Source organism: Amborella trichopoda, chromosome 7 (genome assembly GCF_054954075.1).
Source record: "Amborella trichopoda isolate Santa Cruz 75 chromosome 7, AtrichopodaSantaCruz75HAP2 v2.0, whole genome shotgun sequence".
NCBI classification, from domain to species: domain Eukaryota; kingdom Viridiplantae; phylum Streptophyta; class Magnoliopsida; order Amborellales; family Amborellaceae; genus Amborella; species Amborella trichopoda.
The window spans coordinates 34,939,648-34,961,000 of record NC_142342.1 but is presented as its reverse complement, the minus strand read 5'-3'; the positions used below and the strand labels follow the sequence as shown (position 1 = coordinate 34,961,000).

Genomic DNA, 21,353 nt, shown 5'->3' with positions numbered 1-21,353 from the left:
CTCAAAAAGGCCAACCTCATCCTTGCCCGCTATTTACGTACAGGCTCTAAAAAGTTTTTCAAAAAATGATCCATTTATAGCCGTAATTGCAAAGAGAGCCAGCTTTTTTTATTTTTTCCAAAATTACCCTTCGATTTGAGGTCTTTCTCAAACCGAATTTTATTTTATTTAAATTTTTTTATTTTTCACGTTAGTAAGATACTGCCCTAAATCATGGGGCATTTTTCTACTAACAAAAAGCCAAATAAATAATTAAAAATTCAAACTGAAAATTCCATCCTTAAGTAGAGGGGTAATTTAAAATATATATATATATATATTGATCAACCTTTTTTGTAATTTCTGCTTATATGTGGAACATTTCATGTCTAATGTGCACAGTACACAATACAAATCAGTCAATGTGCAATGTTAATTTGCAAAGTGTAGCAACATATTTTTTTTAAAAAAAAAAAACTAATCCCAAATCTACATGAAAAAATGGAACCCTAAATCTAAATGAAAAAATGGGTAGGGGCATGTGTTTCCCACTTAATTATCAAGAAAAAAACAAAAAGTGTATCAACATAGTTTAGAAAAATTTTTAGGGTCCGTATATAAATCACTTTTTCTTTTCCTTTTCTTTTTTTTTTTTTTTTTTTTTTTTGTGTCATTTGATGGATAGATAAGGTTGGAAAAAGTCATAGAACCCATAAATAATCCATTATATAGGACACAAAGATGTTCTAATCTCTTACATCGTTACAAAATAACCTCCACCCTGAAGTTGGGAAACTGAAGATTCCACTTCATTTGTCAGCCGTCTCTTCAGCACGACAGAGATATATATACTCAACAGATTCCTCATAGCTCATTGCATATTCAAACCAGATTAAAATGTATAAGAAAAAAGTGGGAAGGTTCATTTCGGTGGGTTTCATAGAGAATGAAGGCAAGAGAGGATGAGTTCGTTTATTATAGAGAAGAACTGAAGGGGAAATGAGAAATACAGAGACGATCAGATGAGAGAGAAGTAAACAGGGGAAGAAGAGAATTACAGAGAGTAGGATCTGAGAGTGGGAGGCGGAGTTGGTAAGATCAAGAGTGCAGAGAGCAAGAAAGAAAGATCAACTTCTGGGCCATTAGACGCCGTTGTGATCAGGGGTGGCGTTGGACGGTGTAGGCGCTGATGCGACCCTCGAGCCCCTCTCCGACCTGCTGTTCTCTGCAAACTTGAGGCTGCCGGCATGCCAGCCCTCGGCTCTCTCCTCCTCGTTCCACTCTGAGCAATAGTAATGCTCTTCGGTAGCCTTCTTCGATGGCGGCCGGAACATGCTTCCCCATTGTGGGAAGTGCACCAGGGTCACAGGTAGGGTGCAAGCCATGATCATGATCCCCATGAATGAGAGGCCCGTGGCTGTTGAATACTTCGAGCTCGTGAAGAAGAGCAGCTGTGTCAGGCCCGACCCGAAGTTTCCACCAGCACCTGTGAGCCCCGAGATGATACCAAGGGATCGCCGAGAAACGAAGGGGATGATGCCGAAGATAGCACCACAGGCGGCCTGGGCACAGACAGAGAATGCAATCATCGCGACGACAGACATGGAGAGGGAGTTTGAGCGGCCGAGCCACAAGCAGAAGAGTCCTCCCATGGTTTGGAGGATCCACAGGTTCCAGAGGCGGGCACGCATGCCCCAGCGGCGGGCACCAAAGTCCGACAAGAAGCCGCCCACAGGGCGTGCGATAAAGTTGGCCATGCCGAAGCTAGCAGCAATCAGGCCGGCAGTTCGGAGCTGGAGGTCGAAGCGGTCGTAAAAGTACTCGGCTATGACATTGTCGGTGGTGAGCTCGACACCCATGGAGTAGCCGTAGATGAGAGCGAAGATCCAGGTCCTGTAGTTCGTCACTGCGTACCAGAGCACCTGCAAACAAAGAAGCAGTTCAAATCAGTTGGTTGAAGAGAATTGGCCTCTCTCTCTCTCTCTCTCTCTCTCTCTCTCTCTCTCTCTCTCTCTCTCTCTCTCTCTCTCTCTCTCTCTCTCTCTCTCTCTCTCTCTCTCTCTCTCTCTCTCTCTCTCTCTCTCTCTCTCGCTAAGTTTACAGTACAGATGCAAAAGAGAAAACAGACCTTGGAGAACTTGTCCATGCTTTTGGTCCCCTGTTTCTGGAGGGCAGCGTAGTTGCCATCGGGTAGGTCCTGACCGAGGGTGAGCACCATCACTCCCATCACAACGTGCATCATCCCCGGCACGAAGAACGCAATCCTCCACGCAATGAAAGGTGTCGCCCCCACCTTCCTAATAACATCATACAGCAGGGGCATGATCAGCTGGGTGGCACCGCCCCCCATGTTCCCCCACCCCGCCGCCGTCCCGTTCGCCAGCCCCACGATCTTGCTGTTGAACATGCTGCTCATCCAGAACTGACACGACACGAACGTCGCCAACGAGAAGCCGATCATGAATCGCACCACCACGTAGCCCTCTGCAGAGGAGATCAGCGACATGCAGAAGACGGTGGGCGCCGAGAGCATGAGGAGGAAGGCGCATCCGTAGCGTGGTCCAAGGAGGTCGCAAACGGCACCCATTGCGAGCCTGGAGAAGATGGAGCCAGAGACAGAGGCGATGCCTGCATTACCAATGTCCTGCTTGGTGAGGTTGAGGTTGTCGCGGATTATGGGGACGAGGGGGGCCGCAGCGAAGGTGGAGACGAAGCAGGTGAAGAAGGAGACCCATGAGAGATGGAAGGTGCGCATGTGGGGGTTGGCGAGGGAGAAGAGCTTGAAGACCTTGGCCTTGTGCTCTGAATCCACCGGAAGGGCGAACTTGGCGGTATGATCTGTCGCAACCATCGGCGATGCCACGCTCATCGCCAGCACCGGCTCCCGCCCCGTCACACCGTGCATGGACGTCCCGGGCGAGCTCTCTACGTCCACTCCCACTCCTGAAGCCATGGCAGCTGAGCGGCCTTCTTCCTTAGAGAGAGTTATAGAAAGAGAAAGTCTCTCAAATGAAGAGATACAAATATAGAGAGAGAGAGAAGACCTTGTCTCGCAGAGTAGATGAGAGATAGAGAGAGAATTGTAGAGGGAGAAAGAGGAAGATAGATGGTATAGATGAGAGAAAGAGGAAGATAGATGGTATAGATGAGATACTGTTAGTGTGAGTAGTTTATATAGAGACGGGAGTTGACATTTGGGGAAGCGATTATTCCTACGTGTGGAAAGGGGAAATGGTATCCAGTGCGCCGCTTCTCGTACAGGGGCAACCTGCAGCCCCACTGTATGTTCCAAAGGCTGTTGTTCTACAGTTAAATGGTCCCCTAACACCTTGGAATTGAATTGAGATTCTCATCAACCATAATAGAGAGAATAAGCTATTAAAAGAGCGAAATTTTTATATAGAGCCGAGGCTCTAAACAATCAAATTAGAGCCTAGCTAGAAAATTTTACTAAAAAACGGTTGTTTTGATGTCAAATATCCTCAAATGCATGAAAATAAGAAAAAAGTGGATTTCAAGTTTCGAAAATAGTGTATTTTATATCGTAGTTTTGGATCATCAATTTTACAAGATTTTCTAGTTTTCATAGATCTATCGGTCTACACTATTTTTTAAGCTTAAATTTTATAAATAAAGATAAAAATATATTTTAAGGCTATCATAAATATTTCCTGCATTGAAACTATATGCCTCAACACTATTTGGAGGTAGGCTCTAATTTGATTGTTTAGAGCCTAGGCTCTATACAAACGGCACCCAAAAAGTTATGAACATGTCCTATGCTCACATGGGAGCAAACTGTACACTAATTTCATTGAGTGAAAGAGGTTTTTTCTTTTTTTTTGGGTAAATATTGAGTGAAAGAGCTACTTGAAAGAATTCTTTGGATGGATCTGAACTTTTTAATCTATTTAAATATCGCCAGATGATTATGTTCAAAATGAAATTTTAGATTTTAGTTCTTCAATATGTAGATCTCACTCTCTCTTTTCAATTATGAGAAGTTATTTTTTAAGCAAATACTGAGTGTAATTTCACGTTATCTCTTGTTGAAGTTAGTCACTTGGTCGAGGTTATATCCCGAAAAATAAAAATTTGAGATGCTAAAAACACTCTTAAATTGGATTTTACCCATTAATAACAGTATGCTCCCGCATGAGTGTAAAAGCTCTTGACATTTAATATTTAGCTGGACAGGAGGAGGAAAAACAGTGAAGGCCACCAGAAAATTAACAATGAAGCTGCCCCCTGTCACCTCTTGCAGGCGAAGTGGTAAGCTGGAAATTTAAAAATGCTAAGATTTGACTATCCTCCATCCCAATACATGTTTATGCACAAGCACAATCACCACTATTATTAAATTAATTATAACATTAGTCAAGGAGGGTGGTGACTATATGCCTGATTTAGCAAAAACAAACCCTCCTGGCTATCCTCAAAATGGAATTCTGCCCACAAGGCTCAAACAACATATGAGCAATATTTAAGATGGCTATTTCATATGAAAAATTATAGAAATAGACCATTTATTTGAAGTACAAGAAGGTCATTTTTGTCCTTCAGATTCAGTGTTTGCAAAATCGAACCGGAACGGTTAACCGGACATGGGGCTGCGAGTGGTTTGAACCGAAACCGGACTAAATGAGGCGGTTAACCGGACTAACTGTTTAACTAGATTTTTTAAAAAAAATTGGGTCCAAATCAATCAAAAAAATAAAGAAATATAGAACTTAGATTAAGTGTATAATATCTTACTACATATATTTATCTTTAAAAAAAAATTGAAACAACTTTTTATAAATTAATACCTGAATACTATGATCCTGTACATGAAAATATCTTAAGATATTTTTTTAAAATATTTTTGTCGTATAATATATTCTTCCAAGAACTAATATATTCATCCCAAATCTTACATTGAAAACTTTCTAATTTTTTTTGTACAAAAATCGCTCACATTAGAAATGAACGTTTATGCATTTTTTTGCAAATAATAAAAGTAGCTTGATGCTATTAAATGAAATAAAAATGCCAACTAATTAAGACAAGAAATGTAAAAGAACTCTTCCATATAGTTAGATAAAACATAATTCATACAATACTTTTTTGATGAAGTTAAATAAGGTATACTTCACAAAAAGTATATCTCATGATGTGCAACAAAAAGAAAAATCAATACATTGCATACTGATATGTTCTACTGTTCTTATATGTTCTTATATATATCTACCATATCCATATCAGTGTGTTGTGTATAGATTTTATCAAAAAATAAGAGCAATAGAACAAATAATTTGATCAAAAAATAATTTTATTAAGCAAAATAGAAAACACTTCCCATATTTATCATAAAACATAATTTTATTTTAAAAAACCATAATTTTATCAAAAAATAATTTTACTAAGCAAAATGGAAAACATTTCCCATATTCATCATAAAACATAATTTTATTAAAAACCCATGATTTTATCAAAAAAAATAATTTTGTAAAGAAAAATAGAAAAACAATTCCCATATGTATCAAAAAATATAATTTTAGACGAAAGATAATTTTATTAAGTAATATAGAAAAAAAACTTCCCATGTTCATCAAAAAATATAATTTTACTAAGCAAAATGAATTTTTTTACAACAATTAATTTAGTAAAATGAATAATTTTATCAAGCAAAATCGAAAAACACTTCCCATATTCATAAAAAATGTAATTTTATTAAAAAATCATAATTCTACTAAAAATAATTTTATTAAGTAAAATAGAAAAGCACTTCCCATATTCATCAAAAAACAAAATTTTATTAAAAAATCATAATATTTAAGAAAAATAGCAAAACCCTTCCCATATTCATCAAGAAACATAATTTTATTATAAAAAATATTTTTTTGAGAAAAATGGATTTTCAAAAACCCCAAAAATCAAGCATCATTTCGAGCAAGAAACGACCCTCAACGTTTGGATAATCGAACAAATAAATATCCATGCATTGTGAAGGCTTGGATCATCTTTCAAACGCACTAAATATCATAAAAAAATATTTGGTATTTTTATTTTAATTGAAAAAAAAGGAAATTTCAGATATATGAAATTTTCATGATATGGTGCAACGAAAAAATTCATATAAAAAATTTCACTCAATCATAAATAAACTTACCAATTTTATTTGAGATATGAAGCCTCAATCATCGAAATCCACAATTCAATTTGATAAAAAACAACCAATAAATGGACAAAAAATATGCGTTTTGGGTAGAACACAGTTTTTCTGAGCATCAACTTTTCGAGCAAAAATAAACCCTTGAATTTTTGTTTTCTGAACAAATTAAAACTTGAATCTAGTAAATACTTCGAATAGCAATCAAACTCCTTAAATTTCTTCATGAACCATTAAGTATTGAGGAGATTATTGAAAGAATGGAGAAAATTTTCAAAAGCCTAAAAAGTTATGTCCTTTCAATCTAAGAAACTCTTTTTTTTTAATGTTTAAATCCAAATTACTTGTTTTATATTCCATTAAAACACGAAAAAAACCAAAAAATAGCCGCAAAATTGGATTCGTAGTTTTCCTGCTACATATAACGGTCCCTATTTCAAAATAACGCCGTTATTTATATATAACCGCTATTTACATAAAAATGCCGTTATATCATCAAACCAGTCCGGTTAGCTGAAAACCGGCTGATTCGATGCCTAACCTGCCAGTTTTAGACCCGAAATTGTTTTGAGACATGGGTTAAACTACTGGTACTACAAAATTGAACCTAACCAGACTCGGAACCTAATGGTTTTGAACTAACCGTCCAGTTCGAGTTCAAACCAGCCGATTTTACGATCCCTAGTTGATACTACCGCCAAGGATCCACCATATTCTCGAAGATAAGTCGGTGGGGATTTTGGACCTTCTCTTGACTTATAGCCAACACGCCTTCGAAGGGGTCTATTGTAATATAGTTTTTCTTTTTTAATAAAACGAGTAAGGGCCCTAACGCTGCTCTGATTTAACCCTAAAAAAAAGAGACACTTGTTCCGATTCAACTCGGCTTTTGTGGCTCTCGAGCTCTTAATCGCTGATATGTAGAGCATCACTGAAGTTGACTAGCGTTATGACCAGACCAGTGAATAAGGATATTCCAAGATTTTGATTTAGGATTAGTTCCCAAGGAACTGTTTGTGTGAATTAATCTCGACCATTTTGGGGTCTAATTCACTCCAAACATCTGTGCAACAATTTATGCGAAGGACAAAAGTTTTCATTAAAACTCCAGAGTGAATTCTTTGACATAGATCTTCATCAAAAAATCATTTTGAGAGTTCCAATATCTTCTCAACCATCGTGATCTTGTTTCTATAAGGTTGTAACCTTAAACAATCCAATTAACACACCTCCAAATTTTATCATAATTTTGGTATAGAAAATTCTGAGGATTATCTCAAAATCTATTTTAATATCTAATTATAAAATTTTAAACTCCAAAAATAGTTAAAATTAAGTAGATCTATAAACATATGAAAATCTTGAAAATGGATGTCTAGATAATGTGTTACAAGCTGCACTATTTTTTGGACTCAAAATCTTTTTTTTATATATATTCATACATCTTGTTGTCGAGATGATCAATTAGAAAGTTTTTCAATATTAAAACAAACTTTTGTGATGGATTTTTGAGAGGCATATATAATTCTACATTTTAAGGTTGAAACCTTATATAAACTTTTTCCTAAGAAAAATGATTTCCTACCTTAAATATTGGCCCATCTTTCTCTTATTAAAAATGTGTAAAATTTTGGCCTAAAGAATCCCTGTAGCTCTACAATCATCGAATATTTAAAAGGTATATTGTCATTTTAACAAAAAAATAAAGGATGCTATTTCTGTCATTTAAAAAATAATAACTTACATTATTCATTTATTAATATTATTCTATTATGAAAATAAAACATTTGTTTTCACGGTCAGTAATCTGTTATATGACAACCACTCTAATTAAAAGGAAAATTTGTCAAAATACATTTAAGATAATAATTACTTAATATTTTACCCATACGTTTTGATTTATCACGGTCATTAATATGTTATACGACAAGCATTCTAATGTAAAGGGAAATTTATCAAAATACATTTAAGATAATAACTATTTAAGATTTTACCCATATTTTGTATTTAATTTTGTGAGTCCCATCAAAATGCACATGATTTTGACATGGAATAGTAGAAAAAACGTAAGAGGCGAAAAATGAGGTGTACTTTGATAAATTTCGCAAACTAAACAAGTATATGGAAACTTTTCATTGAAGGTCACATAGTTAGCGTTACATTGGCTGTTATAATAATTATAACAACTATTTCAATTTTTTTGTTTTTTTTTTTGAGTAATTTAGTGGAGAAGACAAGCTCCTATCCATTTTTAAAAATAGTTAAGGAGTTAATTTTTTTTAAAGTGTTTATGAGGTGGTGTCAATGGAAATGAAAACTACAACATGGTGACTAGGATGTAAATGTGCTACCACCGCAACGCCAGCCCCTTTCTCAACTCTTTTAAACCTTGCTTAAGCAAGTAATGCACATGCATTATTATTATTTTTTCTTTTTTTTCTTTTTTTTTTTTAATTTTAACCCGGAGCACATGCATTAGTATCAAGGCAAGTTTTTAGTCTATTATAATGGGTGGCCCACCTTGGTTTCTTTAGGTATAACCAATGAACAATACTGCCATGCTAAGGCATTTGCCCCATCCCCTTCTTTTGTCTTCCTTAAGGATCATGTAGCTGTTTTTCTTAAACTTCTAAGCATAACGTTAAGGTCCTTATCATTATCATTACTATTAATATTCAATGGGATATCAACAATAAGCAACAACTCTGAGATATATTTACCAAGTTGCCATGGGTTTCGGATTACTTCTCAAGGAAATCCAAATTCCAAAGTGTCAAAATAGGTAATCCACATTGCCCTTTCACCAAGAAAAACAAAAAGACATCCATATCCTCTCATCTTAGTGATGAGAGATGCATCCTAGAACCGGAAAATATTTGGTGGCTTCCACCCCAAAAAATATACTATAAGATTATTTAATTTTAGTACAAAAAGGTCAAAAGCACCCCTTGGATATTTGATGTGAGATAGGTTGGTCAAGGGTGTCATTGATTGAGCTAAGGTTCTACAAAGAAAAAAAGAGCTTTATGACATACCTAAGCATCCCGATTTTATATGATTTTATATTGGGATCGTATATCATGAGACCGTTTACTTTTCATACAAGAAGGTCGCAATAATTTTTAGCCATTGGATGTGAAATCTAATGGAACGAAGTGTGTCACAAAATTCATAAAATTTTATTTTGGACATTGTATACAATCAATCACCTATCCTCAATTTCCCGATTTCACATCCAATGGTCAGTAATGATTGTGACATCCTTGTGTCATATAAGTGGTTGCCGAGATAAGCATGGCTTTGTTGGTGCAAAAAGAGAGTACAAACCCATGTTATTTGCAAATTGGTGAAATTGTTGAGGATATTTTAGGTAAATTTAAAACTACTACCTGCGTTTCAGTGGAATTCTTGATAATAATAAAACAAGTGGCACTTTGGTATTATTTTAAAAATTTGAGGGCGGATTTAGTGAAATTCTTGAGGATAGTTTAGGTAAAATTAAAAGTAATACATGAGTTTTAGTGGATTTTTGGATAATAATAAAACGAATGGCCCTTTGGTATTATTTTGAAAATTTGAGGGCGGTTTTAGTAACTCCCTTGGAGCCAAGAACTAGTTCCTGAGTTGCCATGGCTCTTTGTTGTCTTTTGTCCGTACAAAACTCCAAATCTTTGTTTGGAATTTTCAAAGAAGTTCTTTTGTTGATACAAAACCCCAAATCCTTTTTTGAAATCTTCAAAGGAGTTCTCTTAATCTCTCTCTCTCTCTCCTCTTTTGTAACGTCCAACTGCTATACATTTCAAATACAAAAATAAATCATAAAGTGGCAGCCATGAAGTTTCCCCGTTCTGCTGGAGAAGATCGGCACTTCTTCTTCGCAGTGGCCCTTGACCTTCACAAGGTACTCTTCTGATAAATATTGTTCGATTACTTTGAATTCTTCAATGGTTTGGGCTTGTTTTGTTCATTGGATGCTTCTTCTGTGGGGTATTTTTTTCCTTCCAATGGGGGATGACTTGGAGCAATCGACGTAATTGCTTTTGTTTTCTTGGTTTTCAAGGATCACAGGACTTGGGAAACTTTGATTTTACAAGATTTTATTACAAGGATTTTGGAAATACTTTATTACCAACTTTTTATTTTTGCTGGTTGTTTTGTAAATACTTAATTACTTATTTCATAACACACGAATTTCCAAACTTCATTATGGTGTCTAACATTTCACGGATCCCTTTACTTTTTCTTTTATGGGAAAGGTTCATATGCTTCCACTACAGCATAGAAGTTCTATCCTCCCTTTACCATCCAGCCGTCTAATTTTGATCAAGAGAGCCACTCACTGTTTGATCTTAGATCTGACATCTCAAAGTATTTTATTTTTAGTTTTTTTATATAAATTGTATGAATATGAGATTTGGTACCTTCCATCTTCTCATTGGGGTGTACCTACAAAAAATATTAAAAATAATTTTTTGATAAAATATAATGAGAAAATACCCCTTGAAAATTTTAAGGGTATTTTGATCATTTTATTTTATTGAAAATATTACTTTTATATTTTTTGCTAGTGCGAGTTTAATAGAGGAATGGACGTCTAAAATTTGGTGACAAAATAGTTTATAAAAAAAATTAAAAATAAAATAGTGTAGAGAAGTGAAATTGTAATTGGGGCAATCTTAGCCTTCCATTCAGAATGGACAGTTGGATAAGGGGGAAGATAGAACTTCTATACTGTAAGTGAAGCATAGAAAGCTTGCGCTTCTTTTATTGGGAAAACAATCATCATTGGGATCCTCAGATTTGTTGATAAATATTCGAAACCTTCCTTGCCTGTTTGATTCTAGAAGTTTATCACTGGATAGAGTTCTGATAAATAAATAACCATTTTTTTAAGAATTCTGAATAAAATCGGTTAGATTCGGTAAGGAAAGCCAGCTATAATTATCAATAGTTTATTTTATCAATTCTTATTTATGTTATTCTTTCCATCTCAACTTTAAACATTTACAAAATCATGCCCTTTTCTCATAGTCTACCCATTTATCGATTGTGTTGTCCTGTTGATTGAGAATGATCCATGATGAGGACCCTGGTTCTCTGCATCGTAATGCTTCTCTCAAAAACTCATTTATGAAGTCTTCTGACAAATACCATTACCCTTGAGTTTTTAGGTAGCAGATGCAGATCATTAATAGCGATTCATCTGATGTCTTTGCATAGAATTTGTTAAATTTACTTTTTCAACATTGTTCATTCATATATTTTGGGATTTTATGGTTACGTTGGAATGATCTCCAAATTGGTGCTATGCTTGATACAGGTGCCTTCATTCTATATATTGTTTTTGGAATAAATAAATATCTATTTCCTTTTTTGGGGGTAACTGGTAACTGTGCCAGTTGCCCATGTTCATTGAATGTTGCAAATTTGTAAACATGCATAGCGTTCTGTTCTTTGAATGGCTACATATTTGAAATCTAGGATGCCATGATGTGTTAACATATAGAATAGTTTAAGGATGGAAACATTGGTAACTGGCACCGTTACATGTAGAATCGGGGCTCTCTCCAATTTTTAAAATCTTTATCTGAGTCCTGAATTTCCATGTACTTGACATGAAATAGGACTTTTGCTTCTCTACTTCTACTTAGTAAGCATAGAAGCATGGTGAATAATTCCTTCTCTTTTTAGGGGAGGCTCTCACCTCATCTCTCTTTCGTCCTCATTGTGTAACTAACTTATAAATGCTAGCTAATTTCCATGATTATGGCATGTGCTCTCCCTACTCGTGTCTCATCCTACCTTGCAGGGACCTGTGTGTTTAACCCTATTATACGTTACCCCACCGCCCCCCCCTTCCTCTCTCTGTATATATAACTACAATAATTTATCTATCTAATTGAGTCTATATATAACTACAATAATTTATCTATCTAATTGAGTCATGAAATGCCAAACTTTACCTCCCAAGTCATTTGACTTGATCATTTAAGTATCAAGTCCACTGGCTTGATGGATTACCGTGGCAAATTTTGAGTCACAAGGTGGAATCATAGGCGAAACAAACTTGCCGCCTTATTTGACATATACTTACTTTGTATGTTTTTCGTGCTGAAATTTTACACATATTATTTAGGTTTTTGTCATGCAAACATTCTTGTTTGTAGGCACTCATGTGGAATTGGTTATGTGGCACAAGGGGACTCCTGCATTGCCGAATTTGATGACACAAATACCACTATGGCCCGTCGAAGTTCTCAAAAGAATCCATCGAAAGGTGAAAAATTAACAGGTCAATCTTCTTGTTCAGATGGCAACACAAGAAATTCAAGGAAAGAACGCTTGCGCTGGACTCAAGACTTGCGATCTTGTTTCGAGGAGGCAATTAATAAACTTGGTGGAGCTGATAGTAAGTGGGAATCAATATAGTTTGAAGCATATTAAATCCAATGGAGTATGTTATAGTAATCGAAAGGAGCATTCAGCATCTGCTCTTGATGAGAGATGGGAGATTAACTATTATGGGTTGTTCATTCAACTAAAATTGATTTCTATCATTTTTTTTTTTTTTTTTAGAAAAGCTGACTATAATTGTATTAATGTATACATTTTACATGATTGAACCAAAAGACTTGCTGATGTTTGGAGATGATATAAATTTTTGCATTTGAATCAATAGCATGCCACCATACATATTGGTTTTGAACATTTTGACCTCAAAATCTTTATAATGTTTAATGTGTTCAAGGAGCAACACCCAAAGGCATATTGAAGGCTATGTCTCTTCCAGGACTTACCATCTATCATGTCAAAAGCCACCTGCAGGTTTATAACCATGCCCTTTATCTGCTATAATAATAAATATTGTTGAGTAGATTTTCTTTCAAGCTGTTCTGATATTTCAGAATTTTCGAAGATCGATTTCATAATTGATTACAGCCCTACTTCTCTTCATAGTGTGGCTTGCTTTGATATGGTTTATGGTTTGTTTGTAGAAGTACAGAATTTATAAGTTCTTTCCTGATTCTCATGAGAGTAAGTTTTGAACTTTCAAACTGATTGTCATGTGTATTTCAACAAACACTTTAATGCTTCATTGTGCTTACAATTTTGTGATTCTTGACCTTTTGCTTTTCTAGGATCCAAAATTGAGCGTAGACGACTCTCAGATATTCTTCCCAATTTTGGTGTCGCATCGTGAGTGACATCCTATCATATTTCAATTCTATCTAGATGAGTCTCTTTCTTCATTTTTCAAGTAGCTAAGTTGACCTTGAGTTGTTCAATATGCATGAATATTTTTAATTTTAGTTTGTATAATATTTCTGTACAAATTTATCTATCAAAAGCATTTTACTTTTGATATATTAAACTTCAAGTCAAATAAAGTAAAATATTATAGCATTGAATAACAATAGGGTAAAATATTACAGTATCCAATGACATTTAGATATTTAAGGGTCAAGCATTTGAATTTTAAAATATTTAGGGAAAAACTTAAGTTCTTTATAATAGAAACAACTAAGATTATGAAATTCATGTCATGTTATGACTTCTCCAAGACACAATTCTGGCTTGATCCAAGGAGTTGAAACAACAAGAGGAACAAACTTGAAAGAGTCAGATGGTTATATTGACGTCAGATGATTATAGAAGCCTTCATTCTAACTATGAAGCATTTGAGATGAATGTCTTCGGTTTTCGAAATCACATGATGTGTTGGATTATTCAGTTGGAGAATTCTTGTGTATTTCTTCATAGCTGGAGTTCGAAAATAATCATTATGCATTTTGGCAGGCATATGGTTACTGTAAAAGCTTAATCTTTGGCCATAAACTAAGAAAATAAAAGGTTCATGACAAGGTGAATTGGATGCTGTCTTCTTTGAGCTTGTCATATAATTCAGAAAGTGACTCTATCTAATAGTTTTAAGGATTATCCTTAAGTCTTTTAGCATACCCAACAATTTTCTATCAAAATTCTTAAACCCAGGGGTGGGGGTTTATTGTTGTATTAATTTACTGTATATTAGGCACATATTTGTCAAAGTTGTATAAAACAGTTTGCTTCTCTCTATTGTTTTTCAATCAATGGCATTTTAGTCATAGTTATTATATAAAGATACATTTCACAGGCTCCTAATATTATGATGCTAAATTGCTAATAAATAATTCTCTCAGGTATTAGAGGTTCCATTTATGTCAACTTTCCCTTCTTGTTGTTCCATCCTTTTGTGGTTTTAAGACGATATTAAAAACTTTGTAGAGAATGGAATTTTATGAAAAATAGCTGAGATGCCCATCGTCCGCATATGGCAATTATAGTGAATGACAGTGGTTGTATCTCATTATAAGTAAGGATAATGGTTGAACTAATGAACAATGTTATGTTTCATTTCTATTCTGCCATAATAATAATAACAATAATGATGATGATGATGATGATGATGATGATGATGATGATAATTATGATTATGATGATGATGAAGACGATGATGATGATGATAGTTTTTATCTAGTATATTGTAAATCTTGCACTTTCTGCCTTCTTTCTTTCCATGAGACGCCAAGATCATTCACTAAGCACACTTCCTTCAATTCTTCCTAATCGAGTGGAAATGTTACATAGTTTGTTTGGTTGTCCGATTTCTTCTGAGGTTGACGCACATAGTTGTGAACTTTAAGTCCCCATTTGGGTGCACCAAATTTGAGCTATAGAGCCTTTTTTGCAGTCCACCCATTTAGGAGTGCAAAGCAACCCTCTTTGCTGGCTTCGGTGATGGACTTCTGGAATCCCTCATGTCAAAGAGACGCCAACAGAGAAGAACAAACAGTTCATAGTTATTTCACCCAAAGAGAGAAAAAAAAGAAGATGTTGTCCTTCATTAGCAAATAAAATTGTCAATTTAGTACTTGTTCGGCCATCCAAATGGGGTCACTGTTCACCCCCTTTCACTAGATGCATTAAGCTTACTCATGATTGGAGTTAGGAGCAACTCGAATACGAAAGGAATGGAAAAGATTATAGAATTTATCGTACCAACTCCACTCATAAGACAACTAGGCCTCGATGTTTTAAGCAAGAAATAAAATATATATATCCATGCTGATGAACCTCAGTCATCTTTCTAGAAGCCGAATCTATGCAGTATATACCATAATGGATTTTTGTTTGCTCATCCATGAATAAGGCTAGTGTCATCTTACCGAAAAAAGACTGAATTTGATTTAGGGAAAGCTCTTTATGATGATCTTAAATTAAAATTTTATTGCTTAAGATATGCCTCTCTCTTCTATTGCTTTCTTTCACTTGTAATTACAGTTGGACATATTTTTCATTTGTTAATGCCAAGTTATAAACCTTTCCAGTTTACTCATTCAATAATATGTTCTCATAAGTAGTTCTAGCTTATTGCCTACCATTACGTGCTGGAACATGTGTTGATCTATAGACGTTTTAACAAAGGAAACTTGCAGGCTTTGTCCTTACATGAGAGTTTAAGAATTCTATGAACTAAAACATCTCTTTCCAATAATTAAACATTATATTTCTCTATGTTTTTGTAGCATTAATTCTAGTTTCCCATATAAACCATATATTTACTTTACAGATGTGCACAAATTACTGAAGCCTTACAGTTGCAATTACAAGTGCGAAGGCAACTATATGGTCAACTGGAGGTGAGGCACATTTTTAGTTGACATTTCTAATTGGAACATTTTCAATGACATATTTCAATATCTTTTTTCCCTGCTCCTTTTGTTGTATTCGATGTTTATTTGTGACTTGAATGACATGTGCATATGGTTGCCTGAAATCTTTTCATCCATGCAGAAATAAAATGTGCTTTACGAGGAAATTACTCTCTGCATGGGTTGCTTGAGAGCGGTGCTCTTTTGAGGGTGTAATATTTGTCTCACATCTGATGTCTTGTGAAATAGTGGGATAACTAAAATAAGATCACTTTCTTCAAGTGAGAGTGACTGATTTCTCTCTTTCAAAGTTTCCTTTCAATGAGGGAATCATGGATATTTCTACTAATATTACAAAGACCATACCCTAAGAGTTTAGGTGTTAATTTTTTGATAGAAACATGCTAACTTCTGGTTCAGTTGATGTCAAAGTCAAAGATCCAAGAAAATAGGTTGAACAGGACAATTGATTGAACTATATTGATCAGATTATGGAATCAATCCCGGATTATTTTCTTCTCTTTTGATTATTGATTTTAGACTTTTCATGATTGTGATTCTTGTCTTGATTATGATGGTAGCCCAGTTCCCCTTTGAATTTTCTAAGCTAGTTCATTATCAGTGAAAATATTTTAGAGGAAGCCCATGTCCAATATGGGGGGCTCAAATTATCTAGTTGTCGTATCATCTATTGAGAAGTTTGAGAGATATTGGATCATCTTTTCATGCAATCATTGCCTTTTCACTTTGGGGTATTGCACTTTAATATAATCTATTAATACTTTTAGATTAATGGCAGCCTTAGTCTCCCATTCCTTCTATCCATTAGAGTGAAAAGGCAATAATCTATTAATACTTTTAGATCAATGGCAGCCTTAGTCTCCCATTCCTTCTATCCATTAGAGTGAAAAGGCAATAAAGTTTTCAGGAGTCCTCTTGGAGTGCATGAGTATTGAATGGGATTGGGGGTTAATTCCAGCTACAGTCCTGACTTTGTCCATCAAGTAACTAACTATAGTTTCTTTATGCTCGATTGCTTTAGCCTACCTCACCACACAAGCTTTATAGGACATAATGAATCAGGCATGGATATAAGTTGATAACCCTGTTAGAAGTTCATTTCTAACAAGTTTGTGTGGTATTGATACTAATCATGAAAGTACCTTTAACAAGTCGAACTACTTATTTTGCCGCACATCAAAGCATTTGAGAAAATTGATCATTTTTAACATCCCTATTCATCTTTATGATCATGAGTGAATTCTTAGCAGGTGTTGAACTTTATTTCTTCTACTCTGTTAGCAGATGAAAATAGAAAATACCAGTGATTTTCTGGTTGCTCATTATGCAGGAAATGAAAGCTACCAACTCCTCTTTGTCAATATTTTAAATTTATATTTAGAGACTGCAAATAGAAGCCTCAAATACCCATCTATCTTTCAGAAATAAATACTAAAAATGCTCATTTTCTCTACAGGGTCACAACCCATTAAGAATGAAACTTGATGCTCAAGGAAGCTACCTTGACAAGCTCACTTCCAAAAACAACATCGGGATTGATCATAAATTTCATGGAGCTTCTTCCCCAGAAGCATCATCATGTATTGTTGAAGTGTCTGGGATAAATGTAGATAAACTTCTCTCCGATTCAAAAGTCAATGAGAGTTCTCAACACCATTGGGTTCACAATAGGCTAAAACCACTTGACCCAATTTTGCAGCCCATGCCAATGGTTTCTAAGGACCACATGGAATATAACCAACTGAAGATTCTGCAACCTTTGGTCATCTCTAAAGAAGATCAATATTCAGACTCCAACAATGACAATGGGCTTTGGTGGTCTATTTTGGCAAGTGAGTCTCCTACTTCAGCTCAAGAATCTGCCAATAATGTTATAAACTCAAGGGAAAATGGATATTCTCAAAGCTTGCACCATAATCACCCAAGTCCAAATGAAAACTCTCAAGGTTTGCATCTTGAGCCACGAGGAGAGCCATCTCTTCATTACTTTGATATTTATTCAGAGGTCCATAGTTCTTTGATTAGGAATCCTGCTAGTTATATGGAGGGCCCAAGTCTAGAAGATTTTCGTGATACATCTGCCTTTCCATTGGGGAGAAATTTTCTTTATTATTTGGGTTAGATACCTAGTAGTTAGTACTTTACATTATGAATTTTGGGAGAGATTTTAGGAACCAATGTGATAATAAGTCCCAATGAAATATCCAAAAGAATTGACATGTTATATTAATGTGTATTTATATGCAATGTGATCACCTCTGGCTCAATAAGATATATTGCCTAATTGTTTGCCTCCACTAGCATTTATTGTTGATCATAGTCTGCTTGCTCAGTGTATCCAAACTCACCTTAGCCACATATGTTTGACAAAAAATTTAAAAAGGAAATTGGGTCAAGGGAAAGAAGAGGATTATGGAGCCATGCATGACCTTGATTGGTTACATTGTTGACAATTAGACCATAACATAACTTCTGAGCTATACAAAACCGAAGATTGAGAGGAGGGTATGGGAAATAAAAGCAAATAGAAGCCTGATTAAAATTGAATCAGAAAGAGTTTGGGAAATGGTATGCTCGCTCTTTTTTAATGTATTACAATTCACCACCCTTGAAAATTCAAAGGTCAATGTTAGAATGAGTTGTTATGATGGATTTACAAAGTATGTGGTTCCTCTTTTAAGGGGTTATTTTATGTGGTAGTTTGCTCATCAAGTATGGGTGTTATCGCTAAAAGGCAAATTATACTTTTGTTATTATATAAGGATAGGGTTGAAATTTATACTAAAAGACAAAGGAATTATACAAAAAACTTGCAATACATAATTTTCAAGATAACATAGTACTTCTATGAAAAAAAAAAACATTGTACTTTCGTAAAAATTTCAAAATTTTCATTATTTAATAAGAAAAATGTTTATATAAGGGTGAGGCCCTAAACAATCAAATTAAGGTGCACCTTAAAACTTCACTAAAAGATGTTGTGTCAATGCGTAAAAATCCTCAAATTGATCGTCTCGACCTTAAGATGTATGGACTTAAGAAAAAATGGATTTAAAGTCTTAGAAATAGTGTATCTTGTTTTCGTACCATCAATTTTCAAGACTTTCAAATGTTCATAGGTCTTCTTGATCTACACTATTTTTGAAGTTTTAAATTTCATAATTAGATATGAAAGTAAAATTTCAGGCAATCACAAAGACTTCTAGTATAAAAACAACATCTTTTTATACTATTTGAAGGTGTGGCTTACTTTGATTGTTTAGGGTCTCAGCCTTATACAAACTACACCCGTTTAATAGTTTTACTTGTAAAAATATTTATTTAAACAAAAAATAATTATGTTTTTAAGAAATACATATATCACAACCCCCTTCCAATGTTAACCCTTTCATTTATTTTTTTTTCTTTTTTTTTGGGTGGAGGGGAGAGGGATTGTTACCTCTAGATGAACCCATATATATATATATATATATATATAAATTTTCAAAAATTCCATAAATTTTCTACTTTTGGTCATAGGAGGCCATCGATAACCTCACCTAGAATCTTCTTCTGCTTGGTGTCTTCTTTCCTTTGAAAATTGGTAACGCTACAAAGTTCATGGTATTTCTTATCTAATGCAGAGATTCCATGGTAAAATATCAATTAAGTTCTAATAATGATTTGGCGGGGAAAGTTGAATCCCACTTTATTAGTCACGAGATAACAGTGCTTAGAGATAATGATAGATTTGAGTTTCCAGGAAGAACTATGTCGTATTGATTAATCTAAAGGTTTGTTAACAAAAACTATTGGCCTTTGTATTGATTTTAGTTTTTAAACAGATTTAAGACTTAATTATTTGGTGTATGGGTAGGTTCGGGCTTTGTATACGCACCTAGGGGTGGTAATGGGTCGGGTATGGGTAGGGTCCGGCTGGACCTAGATCTGGACACGGATAATATTCGGGTCCAAAATTTGGACCCGTACCTGGACCTGTCAAGTCCCCGGTCTACCCGTTGGGTCCCAAGTCCAATCTGATCCAATGCCACCCTATGACTATGAGTTTTTTTTTTTTTACCATCATATAACCTATGACTATGAGCTTCTGCTTTTTATGCCAATAATATTGTAAATGTTGCCAATATTGTGACATTATAAACACCTAGCATGCGCCTAAAGCACATGACTACCATTATATACCCTATTATTATGGGTACAGTATGGATCGGGTCCAAACGTACTTAGACTTGGACCCGAATAGTATTCAGGTCCAAATTTAGACCTATAACCGGATCCGAGGTTAGGTATACCCATCAGATCCCCGATTTAGTCGAGTTCAATGCCACCCATGTGTGCCGACCAAAATATTTAATTAAAAAAAAAAACCGTAGGATACTTTCGTGATCCATATTACCAAAGAAAATTTTCCCTTCCATTTCTATCTTATCACTTACATGCCATAAATATTTGGTCGGTGCACGTACGATACTTGTCCCTATTGAACCGTCTTTTTCTTGTTTATTGCATGGGGAAAATAGACTGATCCATATTGACAAAGAATAGTCAAGCCAATTGATGGATGGTGTTGGAGTATTTTGCACCGTCCATCCATTGAGCAGACAGTGATTAAACGTAGAACATAGTTTTCTATGATCATATGGCTCATAGAACACTTGGCCATATGCACATGTTACACATCATGGAGCAATTGAGCATCCGCCTTCCACTGTCAACCATGATATGTGAAGATCAACTATAGCTCGCAATTATACAAGTGCAATCCGCATCATCCATCATTAACAATGAACCGCGGATGCCCAATGTACCCGGCATTTAAATGCATTGGGACCTGTATTTAAAAAAGCTGACGATCTAGATTGAAATTGGCAGATCCATATTGACACTGGCAGATTCAAATTGGGAACTGATATGACTAGTCGGGTTCTTACAAATTAGTCGGAACTGCGAATCAGCCAATTGTGGCATGTTCTTTGATAGTAGTACTAGTAAGAAAACCGTTCCCATCTTTTTTAAAAAAAAAAAATTTTGTTCTTGAATTATTTTTATTGGATGAGTTAGTTCTGGTCGGTTCCCTGATAGAATCATGCTCACTTTTTATTTTTTAATTTTTAATTTTTTTTATTTTTTTTTAAAAAAATAAACCAATTCACTAAGCCAAATCGTCAATCCAGACTGTCGGTCCACCAATCCGATTCAAACCAATTTCCGTGAGAGAAATTGAGAATCCCTTTTTTGAAAACTTTCACAAAGACATAATGAGTGTGAAGAGGGAATATAGTTTTAGTAGGACTCTCAAACGTTCACGTGCGTTCAATGTAAATGTAAGACTTTGCAAAGTTGAAGTTCCTCCTCTCACTCAAATTTCAAATCAAGTGGTTGTCAGTATACAGTGATTAAACGTAAGCTCTAAAAAAACAAAAGCTATATACCAATGATTAGACATAAGCTCTTAAAAAACAAAAGCTTGAACTTTGTAACGCATTCCAAACTGATACCTAATGGCTAAT

General features: G+C 35.0%; 2 protein-coding genes across 2 annotated transcripts; one reads left to right on the top strand and one right to left on the bottom strand.

Annotated features, from left to right (window-relative positions):
• Positions 1 to 685: 685 nt before the first annotated feature.
• On the bottom strand, positions 686 to 3,117 carry LOC18432972 (high-affinity nitrate transporter 2.1). The gene is made up of 2 exons (XM_006843069.4): positions 2,108 to 3,117; positions 686 to 1,901 (listed from the first exon to the last, which is right to left on the bottom strand). Exons 1-2 carry the CDS (start codon positions 2,930 to 2,932, stop codon positions 1,122 to 1,124), a joined length of 1,605 nt encoding a protein of 534 aa, XP_006843132.3. The 5' UTR covers positions 2,933 to 3,117; the 3' UTR covers positions 686 to 1,121.
• Positions 3,118 to 9,967: 6,850 nt separating this feature from the next.
• Positions 9,968 to 18,090, top strand: LOC110007146 (uncharacterized). The gene is made up of 7 exons (XM_088872534.1): positions 9,968 to 10,031; positions 12,298 to 12,539; positions 12,879 to 12,955; positions 13,126 to 13,165; positions 13,270 to 13,327; positions 15,741 to 15,810; positions 17,300 to 18,090. The coding sequence occupies exons 2-7, from the start codon at positions 12,371 to 12,373 to the stop codon at positions 17,963 to 17,965; spliced, it is 1,080 nt and encodes a 359-aa protein (XP_088728660.1). The 5' UTR covers positions 9,968 to 10,031; positions 12,298 to 12,370; the 3' UTR covers positions 17,966 to 18,090.
• The last annotated feature ends 3,263 nt before the right edge of the window (positions 18,091 to 21,353 follow it).